The sequence below is a fragment of the Indicator indicator genome, chromosome 16 (genome assembly GCF_027791375.1).
Source record: "Indicator indicator isolate 239-I01 chromosome 16, UM_Iind_1.1, whole genome shotgun sequence".
NCBI classification, from domain to species: Eukaryota; Metazoa; Chordata; class Aves; order Piciformes; family Indicatoridae; genus Indicator; species Indicator indicator.
Window position 1 is genome coordinate 2,950,796 of NC_072025.1, and position 25,483 is coordinate 2,976,278.

The window sequence follows — 25,483 nt, forward strand, 5'->3', positions numbered from 1 at the left end:
CAAAATAAATAGATCTCTTTCTTTGTCTCTAGAGTGTCCCCACCCCACCCACCCCCCAGGAACAGAGCTTGTGGCACCATGCAAAAGCACTTTGAAGCACAAATGAGAGCCATCACTGCTTATCAACTACCACCAGAAGACTTAGGTGCCTCCAGGCAGGTTGTGTCCCCCAGTTGCCACCTCTGCTCCTTCCCCAGAAACATCAGTGCCCTGTTGGCAGTGCCATGGTGGAGCCCAACTCCAGCCTGCCGGTGGAGTCCCAGCAAGCCCTCGTGCCCCATTTTGGCTGCCCACCATCCCTGGCCAAGTTCTGCTCTATTCCATCTGCTGAGTTTGGTAGGAGATGCCGCAGGGGCCACTAGAACATCACTCTGTGCCCTGGTGGCATATGGGCCAAGGGACCTGGAAGCAAACTGGCACAATCTGGGGTGCCAGCTGGTTCTCATCCTGTAACATTGCAGGCAAAGGCTGGGCAAGGGAGGTTAAGCCACGGACACAGACAGAAGAGCTCAGCCTCGAGCTTCCCTGCTTAGGTCTTCATCCAAGCCTTGCAGCTTCCACAGGGAGAGCAGCAGGAGCTCAGCAGGACAAGGCTCCCAGCAGGCAACCCCCTCTGTGTGTGCCCTCCCCCCCTCCCACACCTACCCAGACATGCACACAGACACTTGCACCCCCACAGACGTGCTCTATCTACGCTGCTTCATCGCCTTCACCACCTCCTCCAGCTTCAGGGCAAGCTGCAGGTCCCCTTTCACCTGCAGCCTCCCACTCATGTAGGCATTCAAGGGGCTCAGGTCACCCAAGAAGAGGTCTTGCAGGTCTTTCTCTGCCACCTCCAGAACGACGTCAGGGCTGCCCTGGGGCATGCCGTGCCCGGCTCGCCCGCTGCCTGCAGGACACAGAATCAGAGAATGGGTTGGGTTGGGAGGGACCTCCAAAGGTCATCCAACCCCCTCTGCACTCAGCAGGGACATCCTCCACTAGATCAGCCTCACCTTGGACATCTCCAAGGATGGGACCTCAACCACCTCCCTGGACAACCTGTTCCAGTGCTCCACCACCCTCATGGTGCACAACTTGCTCCTCACATCCAATCTCAATCTGCTCTGCTCTAGTTTGAAGCCATTGCCCCTGGTCCTGTCCCTGCAGGCCTTTGCAAACAGTCTCTCTCCAGCCTTCTTGCAGCCCCCTTCAGGTACTGGAAGATTGTTATTAGGTCTTCCTGGAGCCTTCTCTTCTCCAGGCTGAACACCCCCAGCTCCCTCAGCCTGTCCTCATAGCAGAGCTGCTCCAACCCCCTGAGCATTTTTGTGGCCCTTCTCTGGACCCACTCCATCATGATGGGTGGGAGAGGAGAAACAGTGGAGCTTCAGCATCCAGCCTTGCCTGCTGGCATTTCCCCCCACCATGACAGAAGGACTTAGCTGCAGCAGATGGCAGACAAGGGCCTGGAGACAGGGATCTTTACTCCTTACAGAGATCAATTCCTCTTGCCTTGCTCCACCAATATTCTCTCACCATCATCCACCTTCAAGCCCTGTCCTGTTTTTGCCATGGCCACCAGGAAGCCCATCAGCAATCATCAGGGAATGGATTAGAGTCCTGGGAGGACATCTTCCATCATGGCAGTGGCCTGTGGTGCATGCCCCTTCCTCTGCATGTCCCTCCACCTTGGGCTGGTGGCATTCAAAAGCCAACAAACCCTGAGGTCTCTGAGCCATGCTCCCTGGCCAGCCATGAGGAGACCTGGCTGCCCTATTTTCTGTCAATATTCTCTTTCTGAAGGAAGATTCCTGGCTTTAACCCAAAACAAATTCTACTTTGGACTTCCAGGGAGCACGGACTCAAGGCCATGGTCACCAAACGGCAGTGCTCCAGCTGAAGGACCCTGGGGTGTCTCCAGCTGAAGGACCCTGGGGTGTCTCCAGCTGAAGGATCCTGGGGTGTCTCCAGCTGAAGGACCCTGGGGTGTCTCCAGCTGAAGGACCCTGGAGTGTCTCCAGCTGAAGGACCCTGGGGTGTCTCCAGCTGAAGGACCCTGGAGTGTCTCCAGCTGAAGGACCCTGGGGTGTCTCCAGCTGAAGGACCCTGGAGTGTCTCCAGCTGAAGGACCCTGGGGTGTCTCCAGCTGAAGGACCCTGAGGTGTCTCCAGCTGAAGGACCCTGGGGTGTCTCCAGCTGAAGGATCCTGGGGTGTCTCCAGCTGAAGGACCCTGGGGTGTCTCCGGCTGAAGGACCCTGGGGTGTCTCCGGCTGAAGGACCCTGGGGTGTCTCCAGCTGAAGGACCCTGGGGTGTCTCCAGCTGAAGGACCCTGAGGTGTCTCCGGCTGAAGGACCCTGAGGTGTCTCCAGCTGAAGGACCCTGGGGTGTCTCCAGCTGAAGGATCCTGGGGTGTCTCCAGCTGAAGGACCCTGGGGTGTCTCCAGCTGAAGGACCCTGAGGTGTCTCCAGCTGAAGGACCCTGGGGTGTCTCCAGATGAAGGATCCTGGGGTGTCTCCAGCTGAAGGACCCTGAGGTGTCTCCAGATGAAGGATCCTGGGGTGTCTCCAGCTGAAGGACCCTGAGGTGTCTCCGGCTGAAGGACCCTGAGGTGTCTCCAGCTGAAGGACCCTGGGGTGTCTCCAGCTGAAGGATCCTGGGGTGTCTCCAGCTGAAGGACCCTGGGGTGTCTCCAGCTGAAGGATCCTGGGGTGTCTCCAGCTGAAGGACCCTGGAGTGTCTCCAGATGAAGGATCCTGGGGTGTCTCCAGCTGAAGGACCCTGAGGTGTCTCCAGCTGAAGGACCCTGGGGTGTCTCCAGCTGAAGGACCCTGGGGTGTCTCCAGCTGAAGGATCCTGGGGTGTCTCCAGCTGAAGGACCCTGGAGTGTCTCCAGATGAAGGATCCTGGGGTGTCTCCAGCTGAAGGACCCTGAGGTGTCTCCGGCTGAAGGACCCTGGGGTGTCTCCAGCTGAAGGACCCTGGGGTGCCTACAGCTGAAGGACCCTGAGGTGTCTCCAGCTGAAGGACCCTGAGGTGTCTCCAGCTGAAGGACCCTGGGGTGTCTCCGGCTGAAGGACCCTGGGGTGTCTCCAGCTGAAGGACCCTGGGGTGTCTCCAGCTGAAGGATCCTGGGGTGTCTCCAGCTGAAGGACCCTGGGGTGTCTCCGGCTGAAGGACCCTGAGGTGTCTCCAGCTGAAGGACCCTGAGGTGTCTCCAGCTGAAGGACCCTGAGGTGTCTCCAGCTGAAGGACCCTGGGGTGTCTCCAGCTGAAGGACCCTGAGGTGTCTGTGCCCTGGAGCTACCAGATGGGCTCCAGACTCCATGGGGTTTCCAGCACTGAGTTTGGTGGCACAGGTACAAAATACCCTCCCGGCTCCCACACCACAACCCCCACGGGTGGCGACCTGAGGAGAGGTCTATGAAGTAGGTGCTCCTGGTGCCGTTGGGCAGGGTGATGTTGACCTGGTAGGAAGCTGCCACCTGGCTGACCAGGGCCTCAGAGAGGACAGGTTCCACTGCTGAGAGCAGCTCCTCCGTGCTGGGCTTCCTCCGGCTGCCGCTGGCGGCGGAGAGGAGGGCAGCAGTGGGAGGCTCCACCTCATTCACCATCTCCACGCTGTCTGCTGGGGACAAGGAGACAGCAGTGGGTGGAGGGGACACTTTCTGGGGGGGATGAGCTTTGGATTCACCAGCCTCCAGAGGAAATGAACCCACTTATCCAGCAAGTTTGCAGCTAGGCAAGGAGAGGACGACTGGGTTTGGAGTTCCTGCTCCTCTGCCTACCCTGAGCGACTCTTTCCGTGCTACCAAGGGATGGAAGATGATAGAATCATGGAACTGTTAGGCTTGGAAAGGACCTCGAGGATAAGCCAGTTCCAAACCCCCCCTGTACTCCCTCACACTACAGCAGGTTGCTCACAGCCACATCCAGCCTGGCTGCAAAAGCCTCCAGGCATGAGGCTTCTACCACCACCTCCCTGGGCAACCTGTGCCAGTCTCTCACCACCCTCATGGGGAAGAATTTCTTCCTAACAGCCAGTCTGAATCTCCCCACTTCTAGTTTTGCTCCGTCACCCCCAGTCCTATCACTCCCTGACACCCTCAAAAAGTCCCTCCCCAGCTTTCTTGTAGACCCCCTTCAGATCCTGGAAGGCCACAAGAAGGTCTTATGGGAGCCTTCTCCTCTCCAGCCTGAACAACCCCAACTCTCTCAGCCTGTCTTCATAGGAGAGGAGCTCCAGCCCTCTGCTCATGATCCCTGAAAGAAAGAGCTGGGCACAAACTGCTGCAGGGCTTCTGGAGAACAAACCACACTGACTCTCCTGGCCAGCTCAGGTTTGGGTTTGCCTGGTGGAGACCTGAGCTGAGCTTGAGCTTGGACTCCTGCCCCCCTCCCCGCCTCCAACTCCCACCTCCAATGCCTTGATAGGAAGGTGGTGTTGTGCCACGTGCTCTATGGAACCATGCCCCAAAGAGGTCCTCTTCCCCTCCTAGCTGGTTTGTGCTGTGCTCATGGGAGCATGGTATCTCCCAGACTTTGACTCCTCTGTCAGCCAGCCAGTGGCCACCAGAGGTCATGGGACAGGAGGGAGAAGTGGTGGCCCTGCATTGCTTACCTGCCTCTGGAGCGCCCTTCCCACCGCCTGCCAGAGCCACAGGGTTGCTGAAGAAGTGGGCAGCCAGCTGCTGAATGGTGCCATCCAGCCCCTCCAGCCCAGGCACAGGTGGCATGGTGGCCAGAGGGCCCACCAGGTTCTCCCGGGGTGGCTGCAGCACAGCCTCCATGCTCAGCTCCACCCGGTCCACCTCCAGGCCCCAGGACTTGGTCATGTCATTAATCTCCAGCTGCAGAGCCAAGAAGAAAGGGAGAGGTGCTGGCAGCCCAGGCAGAGGTGGGCATGGCCACAGTGACCACCCACCACAGCACCCTCAACCCCCATCTGCTACCCACCAGCTGCAGATGTGGGGTGTTGGACCAAGCTCAGTAGTCCACCTCCTCCAAGATGCCCCCTCTCAGGTTCAACTCTGCTCTCGCAGTTGCCCTCCCAGCTTGGAGGTGGTCAGGACAGGGAGGACAGCTCTCTCTTGTTCCACCTTGCCATGGCTCCCTCCCAGGCTGGCCCCTTTCCTCTTTCCCTCGTGGGCAACCTGGGCTTGGTGCTCCACCAAGCAGCATCTCTGGCTTCCAAGCCCTGCCCCAACACCCCAGAGAGGCCACCATATCCCCTCCAGCCTCCTTTTAATTCATACTTGTTGACATTCAACCCACAAGATCTTGGCCTGGCCCAGGTCAGCTATAGGCACCACCACTCACTGCCCTGTCCTGCTTCTCAAACCCCTTCCACCTTTCCTGGTGGAAATCTGGAGGTCAAATGCAAGCCCGCCAGCAACACATGGACTTTGTTTTTTTTCTGTCTGCGCAAGGTCCTTTGAGATAAGCCACAGGCTGAAGGTATCTGCCCCCCACTGATCACCACATTTTCCCAGCTCCCTTCCTTGCCCAGGTCCATGGTCAGAAGGACTGTCAGCAGCTCCATCTTTCCCTCATTGCTATTTCTACACCAAGCACAGGGCTGGGACAATCACAGAATCCAGCAAGTTTGCAGCTAGGCAAGGAGAGGACGACTGGGTTTGGAGTTCCTGCTCCTCTGCCTACCCTGAGTGACTCCTCACCTGCTACCAAGGGATGGAAGATGATAGAATCATAGAATTGTCAGGGTTGGAAGGGAGCTCAAGGCTCAGCCAGTCCCAACCCCCCTGCCATGGGCAGGGACACCTCACACCACAGCAGGTTGCTCACAGCCACATCCAGCCTGGCTGCAAAAACCTCCAGGGATGAGATTTTCACCACCCCCCTGGGCAACCTCTGCCAGTCTCTCACCGCCCTCCTGGGGAAGAATTTCTTCCTAACATCCAATCTGAATCTCCCCACTTCTACTTTTGCTCCATCCCCCCCAAGTCCTATCACTCCCTGACACCCTCAAAAGTCCCTCCCCAGTTTTCTTGGTGCCCCCTTCAGATCCTGGAAGGCCACAAGAAGGTCTCATTAACCTCACCAGCAGCTGCTCCCCGATCCTCAGCTTCTCCCCTTGGATCTCCCGGAGGCTCCTCTTCATCAGGGTCTTGGTCATGGCGTTCTGGGCTGTCATCCGGGTGGCAGCGATCAGGTCCTTCACCACCATGACGGACAGCACAGGGTCCCACACCCGGAACTGGACGTCAGCACCCATGGAGATGATTGCTCCATCCTTGGAGGTCAGCTAGGGGAGGAAAAAAACTATCAGGATCTCTCCCTTTCCCTCCCTCGTGGCCCAGCCCTTGTGTGTAGGGTCTGGGAGCAAAGGGAGCGACCTGCTCTTCACTAAAAGGGAAACAAAAGCAACTCAAGATGATCAAGGCTGGGTGAGGCTGAAGGGTGAGGCTGAAGGGTGAGGGTGGTATCCAGCACAGGGTTGTTACTGGAAGGCATCTGGGAAGGGTTGGGATTGGTGGTGTTAAGGAAGACATCTGGGAATGATAGGGATTGGTTGTTTTGAGGAAGACATCTGGGAAGGATAGGGATTGATGGTTTTGAGGGAGACATCTGGGAAGGATAGGGATTGAGCCAGCTGTGCAAAGTCAGGAGGACCTTTTCAACCACACCAACCTGAGGACTTCAGCTCCAAACCCCCCTTCACCTCCCTGTGACGGAGGAACCAAAAGCTGGGTCCAGATGTGGCACCGAGGGTCAAGACCATCCCCTGCTCTGTTTTGGAGATGTCTTTCTGTCCTGCCCTGAGGCCCAAGGCTGCTCACCTTGCAAGGGGGCACGTTGAAGGCCCTTGTCCTCAGATCCACTCGCTGCCAGTGGTCGATGAAGGGCAGCAGCAGGACCAGACCAGGTCCCTGGGGTGCCCGGATGCGGCCCAGGCGGAAGATGATCATTCGCTCATAGGTGGGCACAACCTGAAATGGCAAACTTGAGCCCAGGGCACAACCAAACCCCTGGCACCCTCAGTGCCAAGAGCAACGGGACCAGGAGCAGCCAGCACCAGTCTGTGCTATGGAGGATGGTTTGTAATCCCAGATCCTCACTTGCTTTCATAGGATCAGAGAATTGTCAGGGTTGGAAGGGAGCTCAAGGCTCAGCCAGTTCCAACCCCCCTGCCATGGGCAGGGACACCTCACACCACAGCAGGTTGCTCACAGCCACCTCCAGCCTGGCTGCAAAAACCTCCAGGCATGAGGCTTCCACCACCTCCCTGGGCAACCTCTGCCAGTCTCTCACCACCCTCATGGGGAAGAATTTCTTCCTAACGTCCAATCTGAATCTCCCCACTTCTAGTTTTGCTCCATCCCCCCCAGTCCTGTCACTCCCTGACACCCTCAGAAGTCCCTCCCCAGCTTTCTTGTGGCACCCTTCAGATCCTGGAAGGCCACAAGAAGGTCTCCTCAGAGCCTTCTCTTCTCCAGACTGCACAACCCCAACTCTCTCAGGCTGTTCTCAGAGCAGAGCAGCTCCAGCCCTCTGCTCATCCTCATGGCCCTTCATTGGACACCTTCCAGCACCTCCAGATCCTTCCTGGAACAGAGGCTCCAGAACTGGACCCAGAGCTCCAGGTGTGGTCTCAGCAGAGTGGAGCAGAGGGGCAGAATCCCCTCCCTGGCCCTGCTGGCCACACTTCTCTTGCTGCAGCCCAGGCTCTGGGCTGCAAGTGCACTTTGCAAGGGGCTCTGATTTCGCATGAGAGCAGCAGCAGCTCTGGTTCCTCCTGCTCCAGCTTGTGCTTCACCTCCCCTGCTTGGCTTTCAGGACATGAAACCCAAGATTTTTGATGCAGCCCAGGCTCTGGTTGGCTCTCTGGGCTGCAAGTGCACAATGCTGGCTCACATTGAGCTTCTCATCCACCAGCACCCCCAAGTCCTTTTCTTCAGGACTGCTCTCAAGCCACTCCCTGCCCAGCCTATAGTGGTGCCTGGGACTGCCCCGACCTTACCTTCAAGGCAAACCATCCTGAGATTGGGAAGGTGAGGACCATCAGCAAGAAAACCAAGGAGGTGATAATCCCATGGCAGATCCAGGACAGCCAACCCTGGGAGGAGTCTGCAGGGAGGTGAAAGGTGTGTGAGGGGGGGAATGATGGAGCTGCTTCAACCTCCCCTGCCCTGCCTGTGAAGCCCCATCCAAGCCTCTCCCCCCACCATGCGCCCCAGGGAAGCCAGCAGGGTGAGGGACATTCAGCCATCAGAAGTGGCAACAGGCAATGGCAGCACCTCCCCTCTGAGCCTGGCACTCACCTGTGGTATTCCCAGCCGGTCCCAGAGGGTCTTCCTTGGATCCAAAGGAGAAGAAGCCCTTCTGGGCACCGTAGAGCCCAATGCTGGACTGCTGGAAGCGATCAAAGTCTCCCAAGGGAAGCGCCTGGTATCCCGACCTGCTGAACATGATGCTGCTGCTGCCGCCTTGGACGGGGACCTGCTCCCAGCGCTCAGAACCCTCTACGCCGAGCTCCCCGCTCCCATCTCAGCCACCTTTGGGGTGACCTGATCCAACGCCCCTCTCTAGCTGCCTGCAAACCTCTCTGTGTTCTAGAGAAGACACAGGAGAAGAGCTGAGAAGCTCTGCTTCGGGTACAGACGATGCTCTCTGCGAAGAAACCAAAGCCGTCAGGAGGTTTCCATGCTGAGGGACTGGGGGGCGGCGGGGGGGAGTTTCACATCCTCCCAGCAACCTTCCGGGCAAGAGCTGAGGCGGCAGATAAAAACCCCCAGAACGTCTTCGTTAACCCTTTGGGGCCAGGAGATGACCCCTGGGAGATGTCCTCCCGCCCCCTGGCCACCAGCCCGGTGGTGGCGGGGGAGCAGAAGCGGCGGGGAGGATGCTGTAAGGGGGAAGGAGGGAAGCTGCTCTCTGCTGCTTCCTGGTCCCTTTGTCATGTGGCTGGTGACGGAGCAAGGACGCCACGGCTCGCAAGCTCCATGGCGGGGTGAGTTTGGCCGGGGAGGATTGCTGCACCAGCCGCGGGGGGGGACGTGGTTCCCTAGCATGCATTCGTCCTGGGGGGAGGCGTCCCAGGGGTCCCCATGGTCCCCCAGCCCCACAGGGAAGTGGGAGAGGTATTTTTCCATGCCAGTCTTGCTCTGGCGTGGCCTTCTCACGGTGCCAAAGCCCCCCGGCAATTCCTTCTCACCACGCCCCTTCCAATTCCTTCTCACCATGGCCTCCCCCAATTCCTTCTGACCGTGCCCCCCAATTCCTTCTCACCATGCCTTCCCCCAATTCCTTCTCACCGTGCCCCTTCCAATTCCTTCTCACCATGTTCTCCCCCAATTCCTTCTTACCATGCCCCCCCAATCCCTTCTCACCATGCTCACCCCCAATTCCTTCTCACCATGCCAAAGCCCCCCCCTGCTCCTATTCCTTCTCACTGGCCTGAAGAGGGAAGTGGAGACCAAACAGCAGTCTGGAGCAGAGCTGCTGAGAGGAGTGGGAATAGGATGGCTTTAATGCCCCCCTCCTTGCCTGAAGCTGGGGCCTGAGACTGCCCCAGACACAGCAGCAGCTCTTGCAGCCCACTTGGCACCCAGACAAACCTGGGGGTCCTATCTAGCAGCTGAATCTGGGCTTTGCCACCTAACCCTACCCTGGTACCAGCATCCCCCATCTCAATGTCAACACCACCCCTACATCAGCAGCACCCTGGTACCAGCACCCCCTGGTACCAGCATTCTCCCAAGACCTGAATCCACCCTGTGCCAGCATCTCTACCCCAGTACCAGTATCTCCCACATCCCAGTGCCAGGTTTGCCCCCACCCTGATGCCAGCATCCTCACCATGGTGCCTTCATGCCCACTCTGGTACCAGCATCACCCAAGTGCCTGCATCCCCTCCCCAGTACCAGCATCCCCCTGGTACCAACATCTCCCTGGTACCAGCACCTCCCTAGGGGGTACCAGCACCCTCCTGGTACCATCACCCCCCTGGTACCAGCACCCACAGTACCATCACCCACCTGTTACCAGCATCCTCCCAATGCCTGCATTACCCAGGTACCAGCAACCCCCTGGAACCAGCATCCCTCTGGTACCAACATCTCCCTGGTACCAGGACCCCTGGCACCATCACCCCTTGGTACCATCACCTGGTACCAGCATCCTCCCAATGCCTACGTTCCCCCCGTGCCTGCATTCCCCCCGGTACCAGCACCCCCTGGTACCAGCACCCCCAGTACCGACACCTCCCTGGTACCAGCATCCCCACAATGCCTGCATCCCCCCGGTGCCAGCATCCCCCCGGTGGATGCATCCCCAGCCCCCCAGCAACCCCCCAGGGCAGAGGGTCAGGCATGGCGGAGGCGGGGAGGAGGTTGGACGGGGCGGACAGGGACACAGCTTTCCGGGGCGCCCTTCTGCCTTTCCCGCCTTCTTCCCGTCAGCTCCTCCTCTTCCTCCCGCCAGGGAAGCCGGAGAAACGAAAGTATCTATTGAGCCCTGCCCGGCCCCGCCGCCCACATGCCCGACTGCCCTGCCGCCCCGCCAGCAAGTAAGAAAAGGGATCGAATGCTTGGGGGGAGGGGGTCCCCCAAAATCATTGGTGTGTGGTAAAGGTGGTAAGGGGTGGGGGAGAGTCCTTGCTTTACTGGGGGGACTTCTGCCTGCGCTACTGGGCTGGAGGAGGTTGGCGACGGGGGCGTGGGAAGAAGGCTGCCCGGGAGGTTTTGTAAGATCCGGGAGGTCTAAGCGGGAACCAGGAGGGGACGTTTGCCAAGTTTCGCCACCTCCTCCCCTTACCAATTCCCTCCCTAGTTGAAAACCAGGAAGAGGCAGTGGCAGCAGAGCGAAAGGAAAGTCCCTTAGCAGCCTTAGTTCCTCCTCTGCCCTTTACCCTCGGCTTTCAGTCCAGAATTCCTCGAAAGGGAAAGGGGAGAACTTCCAAGAGTCAGAACTTCCAAGGGTCCCACGCTGAAGGCAGGGAGGGAGCACAACTTGAATACCCCCAGGCAAATTCCTATTGCCTTGCTGGGGTGGAGTGGGCAGAGCAAGCTGCCCATGGGTGGTCTTCATTGTCCCCCCAGGAAAGCTTCTATTGCCTTGCTGGGGTGGTCAGAGCAAGCTGCCCATGGGTGGTCTTCATGGTCCCCCCCAGGAAAGCTTCCATTGCCTTGCTGGGGTGGGGTGGGCAGAGCAGGCTGCCCACGGGTGGTCTTCATGCCCCTTCCCTCAGGAAAGCTTCCATTGCCTTGCTGGAGTGGGATGGGCAGAGCAAGCTGCCCATGGGTGGTCTTCATTGTCCTCCCCAGGAAAGCTTCTATTGCCTTGCTGGGGTGGTCAGAGCAAGCTGCCCGTGGGTGGTCTTCATTGTCCCCCCCAGGAACGCTTCCATTGCCTTGCTGGGGTGGGGTGGGCAGAGCAAGCTGCCCATGGGTAGTCTTCATGGCCCTTCTCATCTGGGACTGAGCCTTCCTTTCCCCCTTTATCTCAGGTGCTCCAACAGGATCCTTCCCACTCATCCCACCTAGAGGGAGACAGAGCCACTGCCCCCATGGAGAAGGGACCTGAGACAGCTGCCCCGTCCTGCTCCACTCCCTCCCACCCTCCTGCCGTGGAAGATGACTTCCAGTTCGTCCTCTGCGAGCGCTGCCGGCAGGAGTCGCCCAACCTGAAGCTCCTCACCTGCCTCCACTCTTTGTGCCTTGATTGCCTGAGCGAGAACAAGCCGGTGGGGCAGTGCCCCCTGTGCCAAACGCCCATCCCGCAGGCCAACGGCATCCCCGACATGGACAACCTGCTCTACATCAACCTGCAGGCCAGGCTGAAGGTCTACAGGAAGATCCGGGACAGCCAAGGCCCGAGCTGCAGCCGGTGCCGGGAGCAGGTGGCAGCCGTCTGGTGCTCCGAGTGCGAGGAGTTCCTCTGCGCCAAGTGCTTCGAGGACCACCAGTGGTTCTTCAAGAAGAGGAGCCACGAGGCCAGGAGGGTGGAGGACTTACGTGCTGAGTCAGCTAACCAGTTCCTGGAGGACACCAAGAAGTCCAGCAACCTCTTTTGCTCCCGTCCCGGCCACGCCGACCAGGGCCACGTCTCCAGGTGAGAGTCCTTGTCCCCAGATCCTGCCCTGCACCAAGGCAGAGTTAGGGAATGGGTGGGTCAAAGGAGATCTGTTCCATGTCTGTGGTGGTGGTGTCACAGATTGACTTGGGCTAGACCCTGTGAGGACTGAGCAGGGTGGCCGTTGCCCCTCTGCTGCCCCTCGCCCCTCTGCTGCCCCTCATGCCTCTGCTACCCTGATTGTCACCATGCCATGGAGAAAAGGGGTGGGAAGTAGTGAGACTGGTGGGCCTAGGGTATGGTGAGAGGGTTTGGATGAAGCTGAGTTCCAGCAGAGGGTAGGAGAGCAGGGACAAGGTAGACAGAGTGGGGGGAGTGTGTGAGGTGCTCCTTAACTAGGGTAAGGAGGGTGATGCTGATGGAGCTCAGCAAGAAGACCTCTGGATTCAGCTGCTGAGCTGGACAAGGCTACCAGGACTTAGGTGAGGGATGGAGGATGATCTCCACTCCCACTCCTTACATTCTTGCCATGTGCACCATATGGAGTTATGATGATCTTTGTTCTTCTGTCTTCATACACAATGCCAAGGAGCAGTGGTGGAAGGGCTCTTTGCTTCCCTGTCTTCGTGGTGCATGGCTGAGTGTCTACCAGAGCTCTTGCAACAGTCCCCACAGTGCTGTTAGCCAACCCAAGAGAGAGGCACAAACCCTGTGGAGATAGGGACCCAACATCATTTTCTGCAGCTGGGAGAGTGCAAGAGCAAACACTCAGCCCAAAGGTGGTGGAGCCCAAAACTCCATGGATGACTGAACCTGCAGCTTGAGGGATGAGAGCACAGCAAAGTGCAGGTCAGAACTACTGCTCTGCTCCTGCTGGGCCCCGCAGCATCTCCTGCAAGATGTGCTCCAAGGCTCTGTGCAGATCCCATCCTGCACTAAAGCAGAGGTAGGGAATGGTTGGACTCAGGGACCTTAAAGGTCTCTCCCAGCCAAAAGGATTCTATGATAAGGGCTGTGGGGCCACTGCTCCAGGCCCAGCTGTGCCAGGAGGGCAGAGCCAAGGGGGTTTCTTCAGCTGTCTTTGGAGTGGGAGCACTGCAACCCCAGGGAAATGCCAGGCAGGAGCAGGGGGTGATACAGAATGCCAGAATTGTTTGTGTTGGAGAAGGCCTCTGAGATCATCCAGTCCCACCATCAGCCCAACCCCACCACAGCCATCAAACCCCGTCCCCAAGTGCCATGGCCACAGGTTTGTTGCACACCTCCAGGGCCGGTGACTCCACCAGCTCCCCGGGCAGCCTATTGCAGGTGCCCAGGAGGACGGAGCTGGGCTGGATGCCCAACTTCATTCCCATGCAGCCCTTGCAGTGCCGTGCCTCAGTTTCCCCTCAGGCCAGGCCAGCGCAGAGCAGAGCAGAGCAGAGGCTGCGATGGCCGGGCCCGCGCTGAAGGGCTGTGCCCTGTCCTTGCAGCATCTACTGCCAGCGGTGCGCCCAGGCGCTGTGCTGCTCCTGCGCGCTGCTGGACAGCCAGCACGCTCCCTTCTGCGACATCCGCAGCGAGACCCAGCGCCGGCAGCGGGAGCTGGACGCCATCGGGCAGCAGCTGCGGCGCGGCCGGAGTGGCTTCGAGGAGGCCGCCGAGGCGCTGCGGGCCCAGGCCGGCCGGCTGGAGGAGGCGCGGCGGCAGACGCGGGAGCTGATCCGGCAGCGTGCGGAGCAGCTGGTGGCGCTGATCCGGCGGGAGGAGGAGGAGCTGCTGGGGCTGCTGGAGGCGCGGCAGGAGCAGGGCCGGGGGCGGCTGGAGCGGGAGCTGCGGCGGCTGGAGGGGGTGCTGCTGCGGCTGGAGGCGGGCGAGCGGCTGGTGGAGAAGATGGGGCTGTACGCCACGGAGCAGGAGGTGATGGACATGCAGCCCTTCATCAAGGGCTCGCTGCAGGAGCTGCAGCAGCTGCGGCCGCCGGCAGCCCAGGAGCCGGTGCCGCCTGGGGACTTCGCGGAGTGCAGAGCCAGGCTGCAGGCGCTGGTGGAGAGAGTCACAGGGCGCCCGGGTGAGGAGGCGCTCGGCCGGGGGGATGAGGGTGGGGATGGGGGCGGGGATGGGGGCAGGGGTGGGCTGAGCAAAAGCAGAGGTGAAGGGCCAGCAGGGCCAGGGCAGGCATCGTCCCCCTGTACTGCGCGCTGGTGAGGCTGCAGCTCAGACTTTGGTTGGTGTTGCCCATCTGGCCCAGCCTCTGCACTCAGAGGGGTGGGGAGGGTGGGAGCTGCTTCTCAGGGGGGGGAAACGTGAGAGTGATGCTCGAGGGTGGATGGGGTTGGTCCAGCCAGGCCTTGTATGTCCAGGTGGCCAAGAAGGCCACCAGCATCCTGGCTTGGAGCAGCAATAGTGTAGCCAGCAGGAGGAGGGCAGGGATTGTCCTCCTGTGCTGAGCATTGGTGAGGCCACAGCTTGAGTGCTGGGTCCAGTTTTGGGCCCCTGGCTCCAAGAAGAACATTGAGGGGCTGGAGCAGGTCCAGAGAAGGGCAACAAAGCTGGTGGAGGGTCTGGAGAACAGGGCTGGGGAGGAGCAGCTGATGGAGATGAGGTTGTTCAGTGTGGAGAAGAGGAGGCTGAGGACTTGCCCTGTGGATGGGCAGCTCATAAGTCACAGAATACATCAGGTTGGAAGGGTCCCTCAAAGGTCATCTTGTCCAACCACCCTGCAGCAAGCAGGGACACCTCCAACTAGATCATGTTGCTCAAGCCCTATCAAGTGTGACCTTAAATGTCTCCAGGGATGGGGCCTCAACTACATCTTTGGGCAGCCTGTTCCAGTGTCTCACCACTCCCACTGTAAGGAACTTCCTCCTAATATCCAAAGCCACCACCCAGCTTCTCATGGGGTTCAGAGACACCTCCCTGCAACGAAACAAGTTCAGATTCCCTCTTGTTGGGTGTTCACTTGCACTGGGGTCAAATTTTGCTCCTTTTTCTGATATGGCCACAGCCCTTTTTTGGTCTCCTGCCACTCTGACAGGGTCTGGTAGTGCTGATTTACGGGTCCCCAGTGGTCTGGTCGTGCTGATTTTTGGGTCCCCAGTGGCTCCTCAACCCCTTGGACCATCCCAAAGCTAAGGGTTGGGAAAGGGAAAGGAGACCAGAGCTGCCCCTTCCATGCCAGAGCTGCCAAGTAGGTTTATCCCAGCTTGGTTGCCAGGTGGGAGCTCCAGAGGCTCTGATTCAGGATTACAGCCTTGCTCTCTCCTTTGCAGATACCAATTCTCAAGCTGTCCCCATGGTTGAGGTAGACCTGGAGAATGACCTGGTGAGATGTCAGTGTTTTGTCCCAGTGTGTTGCCGTGTTGGGAGGGCTCCTCCATCAGCCCAAACCTGCATCCCTCCTTCCTCTGACCTTTGCAAGCCTTTCCCAAGGGTCTGCCTTCCCCTCCTAAGCCCATCCCCCTCAGATCTTCATCAACAACAACCCCTGGAGATGTTCCCACCTGGGTAGAGAAGAACTTGCTTTGCAGCTGTGGTTTTCCCCCACCCAGGCATGCTCCTACTCCTCCTTCTTTCATCCCGCATTTCCAACCCTAGCTGCCCATGAACACCTGCAGCTCAGGCACAAGCCTTGAGGCAAGCCAGAAGGCCACACTGTGCCTCAGTTTCCCCCCCCCCACCTGCTGAGGGTCTTTCTGCTCCCCCCCAGCTCTGCCTGCTGCTCAGGGGTAGCCCAGCCCTGCAGAGGTGTTGGTGGTCTCCAGGTACACCCTAGCTCCACTCTCTCTCTGCAGCAGGAGGAGCCTGTCCAGGCTGAGAACCAGCCCGTTGTGCCCACCTTCACCATAAGCCTTGAGGACATGCAGGAGAGCATGGTAAGAACCATCCCAGCCAAGCAGGAGCCTTGGAGGGCCAGGAGGTGCCAGCTTGGCACCTTCCACCCCCGCTGCATTCTCCTCTGTCCACAGGACCTCCCTGTCACCACGTGGCCCAAGCGGAAGTCCCCCTGCATGGGAAGGGGCACCCAGGTGTTACCCAAGGTGCTGAAGCTGGAGAGTGACCACCTGCCAGCCCCCAGTGATCCCAGTTCAGACCAGTGGGATGGTGGAAGGCGGCCTGGCGCCTCCACACCCGAGCAGAACTGCTGCAGCGTCCCTGCCACCAGCAGGCACCTTCATGATGCAGGTAGGGGCCTGGTCCTCCTTCTGGCCCCAACTCTTCCCCTCCAGTGTGGTGGTTTCCCATCTCTGCACTCAAGAGCCATGGCCAACTTCTCCTGGGTCAGAGGGGTGGAGGGTGGGAGCTGCTTCTCCAGGGGGCAATGTGAGAGTGATGCTCAGGGGTGGGTGGGGGTGGTCCAGCCAGGCAGTGTATGTCCAGGTGGCCAAGAAGGCCACTAGCACTAGGAGCAGGGCAGGGATTGTCCTCCTGTGCTGAGCATTGGTGAGGCCACAGCTTGAGTGCTGGGTTCAGTTTTGGGCTCCTGGCTCCATGAAGGACATTGAGGGGCTGGGATGGATCCAGAGAAGGGCAATGAAGTTGGGGAAGGGTTTGTAGTACCCAGGGCTAGGGAGGAGCAGATGAGGGACCTGGGAGTGTTCAGCCTGAAGAAAAGGAGGCTTGAGGGGAGACTTCATTGCTCTCAACACCTCCCTGATAGGAGGTTGGAGTGAGGTGGGGGTTGAGGTCTTCTCCTCAGTGACAAGCGATGGGACAAGAGGAAGTCGTAGCAAGAGAGCTTTGGGTTGGCAATTAGAAGAAACTTCTTGGCTGAAAGGGTTCTCAAACCCTGGCACAGGCTGCCCAGGGAGGTGGCTGAATCCCCATCCCTGGAGAGGTGTCAAAGCCACAGAGATGTGTCTGCTGAGGGCCTCTGTGAGGTGATTCATGCTCCGGGCAGAAGCCTTTGCCCTCTGCTGCCAACCTGGGGAGATAAGAGCAGTCCTGCTGTGAGGGTGGTCCCAACATGGCATTTCCCCTCATCACCCCAAGCATCCTGTTGCTCCTTCCACAGAAGACACCAGCATCATCATCTGCAGCTCGGATGACAGCTCAGAGGACACTGTGGTGAGTGAAACCACGGACCTGCCTCCTTCCTGAGCCACGCCGAGGGAGGAGGCAGCTGCACCCCCACCGCCTCCAGCCTGCCTTGCCTTGGCCTCCAGCCATGCTCACAGCCAACCTTCTCCCTTCCCAGCACCACCCACAGGCTTCCTGGGTGGGGGGAAGAGGATTTCTCTACCCCCTTTTGCTTGCTCCCATGACATTTAGGCCATCCCACATCTAGGTCCTCCCTGGGATAAGATTAGCGTCTCCTGGTGTGCTGCCAGGGATCTCTCAAGACAGCAAAGCCCAAGCTGATTTGCTCTGGGCTGGGCTGCCACACAGGAATGACCCTTTTGAGTCAATCTTTGTGGCCTCCTCCTTCTTTCCCTTGCTGAGGAGGTTGTCCTCAGCCTAAAGAAAACCTCTCAATTTTTCTACAAACATCAAGTTGAATGTAGCATCCATGCTTGGAGGCTTCAGCAGTCCTCTGCTTGCACAGGCTGAGGAGCTCCAGGGAGCCACCAGAGCAGGTAGTGACCAGCTGAGTACCCTCTCTAAGTGACATTCCCAAGCTCCCTGTGGAAATGTTGGGTGAACCTGGTGAGTCCCAACCAAAATAGCCCAGGCTGAGGTAGTTAGATGAACCAAGGGCATGGGATCCCTGCTGAGATGTGCCATCACCATCACCAGCAGGGGATCTCCCATTGAAAAGTGGAGGCAATCATGACCAGTTTGGGATTGGGATGGAGTGATGGTGGGGTGCTGGCTCCATGAGGGGTGAACAGCCCCGTTTGGGAGGTTTTCTTTTTGTATGACCTGCTGCAGAAACTCTTCTTACTCTTCAATAAAGCTGTTCCCAGATGGAATCTCAGCCTGCTGCTGCCTTCCTTAGTCAGTTCTTCCTTTTGCTGCACTTCTTGCTCTCCTGATCCATCTCTAAAGAGAGGGAAAAACCCAAGAGGTGTGGGGCTAAATCCTTTGTCCCTGCTCCTTGCTAGTGCCAAAAGAAAACCCTGGCTGGGGCTTTGGAGGGTTGGATGTTGGCTGCTTGCTGTGAGAAATCCCTGTGTGAGTCAGGTGTCCTTTGGTACAAAGTGGCTTTGACAGTGTAGCAAAATGTCCCAGAGGTAGAAACATCTCCTCCCCCTCCATGGGAGTCTGATGCTGAGTGCTAGGAAAGTGTTGCTTTGGGAAGCAGGAAGAATTGGGTTAAAGCTTGGGAAAGTTTGAGGGGGAAGTAGCAGCTGAGGGAGGAAGAAGGCTGAGCAATGGGATGAGGCAGCTGGATGCAGCTCCAGGAGCCCGCAGCCTTCAGGGGGTGGAAGGCAAGGGCTGAGGGACCTGCCCAGGGGCTCAGACATCTGCAAGGAGATTTTTGAGGCTGGGGAGGAACTTTGGTGGGATGGCCTGGGGTTGAGCATGCTTTGCACACTCAGCTGAAGCCAGCAGAGAGCATCACCAGCACCTGGCTCTGCCCAGAGCCATCACCCATGGCCACCATGGTGCTGTGAGCAGGGGTCTCTGCGTGGGTGGTTCTCCTCCTCCCCAAACCCTGCACTTCTGCCCTCTCCACCTTTTGGCCTCAAAATTCCATTTGCTTGTTGCTGCTCTGGGTAACAAGAGCAACTGCCATCAGATTTTGGTGCCCACCTTGGTTCATCTAACTCCTTTCTGGGCCCTTTCAGGCACAGCCAGGTGAGGGGGACATAAGGGACACTAGCACTACCCCACCACTTTTCCTGACTTCCATATTTCCTTTACCCCTTCATTTTAACCTGTCTCATGTCAATCAATGCCCCCTGAGCTCGGGAGCTCTTAGATTTTGCTCATGGACCTGCAGCCCATCAGTTTCCACCACTCCTGGGCTTGCAGAGAGAGCTGGTGTGGAAAGGAGATGGGATGCTCCATCAGCACTGCAGCCTGCCCAGGCCAGAGGGGGTAGGACTGCAGCTGAGGGAAAGAAGGAGGAAAACCCAAGGTTGGAGCTTCTTGAATGTTTTTGCTGTCCTGATGTTTCCTGGAGGGAGATACTGGCTGTGGAGGTCCATCCCTGAAGAGGCTGGGCAGAGGATGGTTGGTGTGGCTGGATCTGCTGGGCCTGGAGAGGCCCTGTGGTAGTTATATCTTGGGGTGGGGGTGGCGGAAGAAATTTCAAACCACCACAGGCACCAGACCTGCTCCTGGCCTGATTCTGTCCCCTTTTCCTCTAGACACCAAGAAAATCTTTTTCAAGCCTAGAGGTATCTCTCAAGGTGAGGTTCCTCAGCCACAATTATGTCCACTCTGGTGAGACCCCACCTGGAGTACTGCATCCAGTTCTGGAGCCCCTGGAAGAGAAGCTCAGCAGGAGCCAGCAGTGAGCACTTGCAGCCCAGAGAGCCAAGCAGAGCCTGGGCTGCAGCAAGAGAAGTGTGGCCAGCAGGGCCAGGGAGGGGATTCTGCCCCTCTGCTCCACTCTGCTGAGACCACACCTGGAGCTCTGGGTCCACTTCTGGAGCCTCTATTCCAGGAAGGACCTGGAGGTGCTGGAAGGTGTCCAGGGAAGGACCATGAGGATGAGCAGAGGGCTGGAGCTGCTCTGCTATAAGGACAGACTGAGAGAGTTGGGGTTGTGCAGTCTGGAGAGGAGAAGGCTCCCAGGAGACCTTCTTGTGGCCTTCCAGGATCTGAAGGGGGCTCCAAGAAAGCTGGGGAAGGACTTTTGAGGGTGTCAGGGAGTGATAGGACTGGGGGGATGGAGCAAAACTAAAGTGGGGAGATTCAGATTGGGTGTTAGGGAGAAATTCTTACCCATGAGGATGGTGAGAGACTGGCACAGGTTGCCCAGGGGTGTGGTGGAAGCCTCCTGCCTGGAGGTTTTTGCAGCCAGGCTGGATGTGGCTGTGAGCAACCTGCTGTAGTGTGAGGTGTCCCTGCCCATGGCAGGGGGGTTGGGACTGGCTGAGCCTTGAGCTCCCTTCCAACCCTGACAATTCCATGATTCTGTGTCCCTGCTTGAAATCTGCAGGAAGGGACAGTGAGTCCCCAGACCTCTGTGTTGTGTCGCTCTGGCCACTTGCCTGGATCCCACCTCTGTCTAGAACCAGCTGCATTCAGGGCTCTGCTCTTGCTCACTTGGCCCAGACCCTTGGTTTGGGCTCTCAAAGGGGCTCCCCATGGCCAGCCCACTCCTGAGACACAAGACACACTCAGTTCAACCCTGCCACTGCCTGACCCCCCTCCAAGACTTGCACACAGCTAGGGCCTTGCCCACAGCCAATGGTACACCCAAGGGTGCTCCTCATGCTTTCCCAGCAGGTCCAAGTATCACAGAACCACAGAACTAACCAGGTTGGAAAAGACCTTTGAGATGCATCAAGTCCAACCTCTCACCCAACACCATCTAACCAACTAAGCCATGGCACTGAGTGCCTCATCCAGTCTTACCCTTAAACACTTCCAGGGATGGTGACTGCACCACCTCCCTGGGCAGCACATCCCATGGCCAATCTCTTTCTGGGAAGAACTTTCTCCTCACCTCCAGCCTGAACTTCCCCTGGCACAGCTTGAGACTGTGTCCTCTTGTTCTGTCCCTTGGTGCCTGGGAGCAGAGCCCAACCCCCACCTGGCTACAACCTCCCTTCAGGGAGTTGTAAAGAGCAATGAGGTCTGCCCTGAGCCTCCTCTTCTCCAGGCTGAACACCCCCAGCTCCCTCAGCCTCTCCTCACAGGGCTGTGCTCCAGACCCCTCCCCACTCTTGTGCTCCAGACCCCTCCCCAGCTTTGTTGCCCTTCTCTGGACACCTTCCAGCAACTCAACATCTTTCTTAAACTGAGGAGCCCAGAACTGGACACAGGACTCCAGGTGTGGTCAAACCAGTGCTGAAGTAGGCAGATGGGACTTCCCCCTCCCCTTCCTCCCCCCAGCCCCCAACTTCTCCCATTTCTTACAGACTTTCATCAAGCCTGAGGACATCAAGAAATCCTCCAGCCCCATCCGGTCAGAGGGTGGCACCTCACCCCACAACAGCCCCTGGAGCAGTGAGTCAGAGCTGAGCACCTTGGTGTTCCTCTGCTTGAAGGCTGACCAGAAAAGTGAGCATTGCCTTCCCTGGGCACAGGGGGCTGGGGGGAGGGGAAGGAAGGGGGAAGGACCAGAGAGGACTTACTCCAGCCCCATCCTTTCCTCCCCCACAGCCCAGCAGATCACAGAGGTGGCAGCAGCCAACGGTGAGAACTGCTTCAGGGCTCTGATTCAGACCCCAGAGTCGGTGCTGGCCCTGCTCTCCCAGGGGGTCCCCATGGAGGTGGGGGTGCAGCACCTCCTCTGGTACCTCTCTGCCCTCCCCAGGCCCATCCTGGTCGTCTATAACTTCTGGGCCAGGGAGCTGCCAGCCCTCTTTAAAGCCTTGGATGCCACCAGCAGGAAAGTGGACTTCTGCCACGCCGTGGGGGGTTACGTGGACATGTTGTCCTTGGTCAAGGAGAAGCTGCCCAGAGCCACTTCCTACAGGCTGAAGAACCTCCTGAGGGGACAACTGCAGCTGCAGCTCAAGCAGGCCAGCGCCCTGGCCACCGCCAAAGGCCTGCAGGAGCTCTGGGCATCCCTGGAGCTCCCGGCTCGGGTGGACAAGGGGATGGTGCTCAGCCACTGCAACCTGCAGAGCTACACCATGCTGCTGCCCCTGCTCAGGGAGAAGCTGCTCACCAGGAGGGCTGCCAAGGTCCTGGCCAGGCGTAACCTCATCCTCTGGGAGCTGGAAGAGGTGTGAGGAGGAAGCCTGAGGCCCACGGAGCTGGCCAGGGATGCAGGGATGCTCGTCGTGGATGCAGGGATAGCGGGGATGCTGATCACGGGTGTAGGGATGCTCACCAGGGATACAGGGATGCTGATTATGGACACAAGGATGCTCATCATGGACACAGGGATGCTCATCGTGGACACAGGGATGCTGGGTATGGATATAGGGATGCTGACCACGGGTGCAGGGATGCTCTTCAGGGATGCTCCTCATGGATACAGGGATGCTGATTATGGACACAAGGATGCTTATCACGGACACAGGGATGCAGGGTATGGATACAGGGATGCTGATTATGGACACAAGGATGCTCATCGTGGACACAGGGATGCTGGGTATGGATACAGGGATGGTGATTATGGACACAAGGATGCTAATTATGGGCACAGGGATGCTGATTATGGACACAAGGATGCTCGTCATGGACGGGTGGGGTATTGGACACAAGGATGCTCATCGTGGACACAGGGATGCTGGGTATGGATACAGGGATGGTGATTATGGACACAAGGATGCTAATTATGGGCACAGGGATGCTGATTATGGACACAAGGATGCTCGTCATGGACACAGGGATGCTGGGTATGGATACAGGGATGGTGATTATGGACACAAGGATGCTCGTCATGGACACAGGGATGCTGGGTATGGATACAGGGATGCTCACCACAAGTGCAGGGATGCTCTTCAGGGATGCTTTTCATGGATACAGGGATGCTGATTATGGATACAGGGATGCTCATTATGGATACAAGGATGCTCATCGTGGATGTAGGGATGCTGGTTATGGATACAGGGATGCTGACCACGGATGCAGGGATGCTCTTCAGGAATGCAGGGTTGCTCCTCATGGATGCAGGGATACTCATCATAGACACAGGGCTGCTCATCATGGACACAGGGAAGCATGAATGCTGGTTATGGATACAGGGATGCTCTGCAGGGATGCTCATCATGGATACAGGGACGGTCACCACGGATGCAGGGATGCTCCTCATGGGCACAGGGATGCTCACCATGGATGCAGGGGTACTCTCCTCTCCAGGAGTGCCAGCAGTAGCATCCAAGAAGGATTTGCAGACCCTCCCTGCTCCCAGCATGGCCCTTGAAAAGGTACAGGACCCCCTGGTCAGCTCTTAGGGAGGGGAAGAAACCGCTCAGTCATATTACTACTGATCTGCAATAAAGGACAGAGCTCAGCCCAGTGTCATTTTTGGGGTGTCACCACCCATCCTTCACCCAACCGGGCCGGGAGATGCCCAGAGGGCAGCACCAGGTACTTTGACCACTCCTCGTTTCCCCCCCCGGCCCGCCCCGCAGCCTGGATGCCACCCCCAGGTGCCAGGCAGAGGCTGGCGGCGGTGTGCCCAAGCCGGGACTGCGTGCGACAAGACAGTGAGGGCCACAGGCCACCAGGGGTCCTCTTTGCACAGCAGCCGGAGCAGCAGCGCAGGGACACGGCTGGTGCTCAGCCAGAGCTGTTTGTGCCCACCCAGAGCTGCTTGTGCCCACCCAGAGCTGTTTCTGCTCACCCAGAGCTGCTTCTGCTCACCCAGAGCTGCTTCTGCTCACCCAGAGCTGTCTGTGCTCACCCAGAGCTGCTTCTGCACACTCACCCTCTTGTGCACACAGACAGCTGCTTGTGCCCACCCAGAGCCACTTGAGCACTCTCCTCAGCCACTTGTTGGAAGGGACCACAAGGAGCAGCCAGTTCCAACCCCCCTGCCATGGGCAGGGACACCTCACACCAGATCAGGCTGGCCAGAGCCTCATCCAGCCTGGCTGCAAACACCTCCAGGGATGGAGCCTCAACCACCTCCCTGGGGAACCCATTCCAGGCTCTCACCACTCTCATGGGGAAGAACTTCTTCCTCACCTCCAGTCTGAATCTCCCCACTTCCAGCTTTGTTCCATTCCCCCCAGTCCTGTCACTACCTGATAACCTAAAAAGTCCCTCCCCAGCTTTCTTGGAGCCCCCTTCAGATCCTGGAAGGCCACAAGAAGGTCTCCTGGGAGCCTTCTCTTCTCCAGACTGCACAACCCCAACTCTCTCAGTCTGTCTCCAGAGCAGAGCAGCTCCAGCCCTCTGCTCATCCTCATGGACACCTTCCAGCACCTCCAGATCCTTCTTGTTAACAGAGGCTCCAGAAGTGGACCCAGAGCTCCAGGTGTGGTCTCAGCAGAGTGGAGCAGAGGGGCAGAATCCCCTCCCTGGCCCTGCTGGCCACACTTCTCTTGCTGCAGCCCAGGCTCTGCTTGGCTCTCTGGGCTGCAAGTGCTCACTGCTGGCTCCTGCTGAGCTTCTCATCCCCCAGCACCCCCAAGTCCCTCTCCTCAGGGCTGCTCTCCAGCCAGTCCCTGCCCAGCCTGTAGTTGTGCTTGGGATTGCCCAGACCCAGCTGCAGGACCTTGCCCTTGGTCTTGTTGAACCACCTGAGGTTGTCCTGGGCTCACCTCTCCAGCCTGTCCAGGTCCCTCTGGATGGATCCCTTCCCTCCAGCCTGTCCAGGTCCCTCTGGATGGATCCCTTCCCTCCAGCCTGTCTGCTGCACCACACAGCTTGGTGCCATCAGCTGAGGCTGCACTCAATGCCTCTGTCCATGGCACTGACAAAGATGTTGAACAAGCCTGGGCCCAGCACTGAGCCCTGAGGGACTCCACTTGTCCCTGGCCTCCCCTGGGACATAGCTTCCCACCACCTTCCAGCTCCTACAAGCACCTTCTCCCCAGTGGCCTGGCCCTGCTAGGACCGTCCTTCCAGCCGCAGGCACCTGGTGGGAATCAGCAGGGGTGGAAAGAGTGGAAGTGCCTCTGGTTTATTCTGCAGCAATCAACAACTCAGCTCAATTAAGAGCAGCTCCTGGGCTGATGCAGAACCTGCTGCTGGCTTGATTGCCTCTCATCAATAATGCATTGCTCAGTCTTAAACCTTCACAGGAGGCCTCCCTGCCAGCCCCCACCCAAGTGATTTGGGGCTTGGGGTGGGGAGGAAAGAATGAAAGCCAGCTAGGAGCAGCATAACTCCTCCAGGCTTATGGAAATGGATTTCTTTCTTCCCCCCCTGCTGCCAGCCCTCGTGCAAAGCTGATGAGAGCCAGAGAGATGGGTCCCTGATGGTTGGATTGCAACCTCTGAGAGCTTGGCTAGCCAGGGTGGGTGGGATCTGAGGGAGAGGAGGTCATAGAGTCATAGAATCAGAGGACTGGTTTGGATGGAAAAGACCTCTGAGGTTATTGAGGCCTCTGAGGTCATCAAGAGCTCTAAGGTCAGTGAGACCTCCAAGATCATTGGGACCTCCAAGGTCATTGAGATCTTCAAGATCATTGAGACCTCCAAGATTATTGAGACCTCCAAGATCATTGGGACCTCCAAGATCATTGGGACTTCCAAGATCATTGGGACTTCCAAGATCATTGAGATCTTCAAGATCATTGAGACATCCAAGATTATTGAGACCTCCAAGATCATTGAGACCTCTAAAATCGAGACCTCTCAGATCATTGAGACCTCTAAGGTCATTGAGACCTCCAAGATCATTGAGATCTTCAACATCACTGAGACCTCCAAGATCATTGAGACCTTTAAGATCATTGAGACCTCTAAAATCATTGAGATCTCTAAAATCATTGAAGCCTCCAAGATCATTGAGATCTTCAAGATCA

General features: G+C 58.0%; 2 protein-coding genes across 6 annotated transcripts; one reads left to right on the forward strand and one right to left on the reverse strand.

The window, feature by feature from the left end:
- Positions 1-676: 676 nt before the first annotated feature.
- On the reverse strand, positions 677-8,415 carry STOML1 (stomatin like 1). Of its 5 annotated transcripts, none has more exons than XM_054387973.1 (7): positions 8,265-8,415; positions 7,964-8,070; positions 6,783-6,932; positions 6,044-6,247; positions 4,604-4,832; positions 3,392-3,610; positions 677-889 (listed from the first exon to the last, which is right to left on the reverse strand). In XM_054387973.1, exons 1-7 carry the CDS (start codon positions 8,410-8,412, stop codon positions 687-689), a joined length of 1,260 nt encoding a protein of 419 aa, XP_054243948.1. In that variant the 5' UTR covers positions 8,413-8,415; the 3' UTR covers positions 677-686. The 5 variants fall into 5 exon arrangements, with proteins under 5 accessions (XP_054243948.1, XP_054243944.1, XP_054243946.1 ...); XM_054387969.1 differs by having other exon boundaries at positions 3,392-3,607; positions 8,265-8,412; XM_054387971.1 differs by lacking the exon at positions 6,783-6,932 and having other exon boundaries at positions 3,392-3,607; positions 8,265-8,412.
- Positions 8,416-8,606: 191 nt separating this feature from the next.
- On the forward strand, positions 8,607-21,791 carry LOC128972255 (protein PML-like). The gene is made up of 11 exons (XM_054388125.1): positions 8,607-8,850; positions 10,018-10,212; positions 10,404-10,510; positions 11,450-12,054; positions 13,488-14,065; positions 15,267-15,319; positions 15,789-15,869; positions 15,963-16,179; positions 17,009-17,061; positions 20,973-21,114; positions 21,217-21,791. Exons 1-11 carry the CDS (start codon positions 8,607-8,609, stop codon positions 21,789-21,791), a joined length of 2,850 nt encoding a protein of 949 aa, XP_054244100.1.
- The last annotated feature ends 3,692 nt before the right edge of the window (positions 21,792-25,483 follow it).

Excerpts from the sequence above, each read along its gene's own strand:
- STOML1 (XM_054387973.1), bottom strand. The coding sequence starts at position 8,412 with ATGTTCAGCAGGTCGGGATACCAGGCGCTTCCCTTGGGAGACTTTGAT. Across the intron at positions 6,933-7,963 it reads CAGGATGGTTTGCCTTGAAG|GTTGTGCCCACCTATGAGCG; the intron begins GTAAGGTCGGGG and ends TTGCCATTTCAG. Across the intron at positions 890-3,391 it reads CTTCATAGACCTCTCCTCAG|GCAGCGGGCGAGCCGGGCAC; the intron begins GTCGCCACCCGT and ends TGTGTCCTGCAG.
- LOC128972255 (XM_054388125.1), top strand. The coding sequence starts at position 8,607 with ATGCTCTCTGCGAAGAAACCAAAGCCGTCAGGAGGTTTCCATGCTGAG. Across the intron at positions 16,180-17,008 it reads CAGGCACCTTCATGATGCAG|AAGACACCAGCATCATCATC; the intron begins GTAGGGGCCTGG and ends CTCCTTCCACAG. Across the intron at positions 17,062-20,972 it reads ACAGCTCAGAGGACACTGTG|ACTTTCATCAAGCCTGAGGA; the intron begins GTGAGTGAAACC and ends CATTTCTTACAG.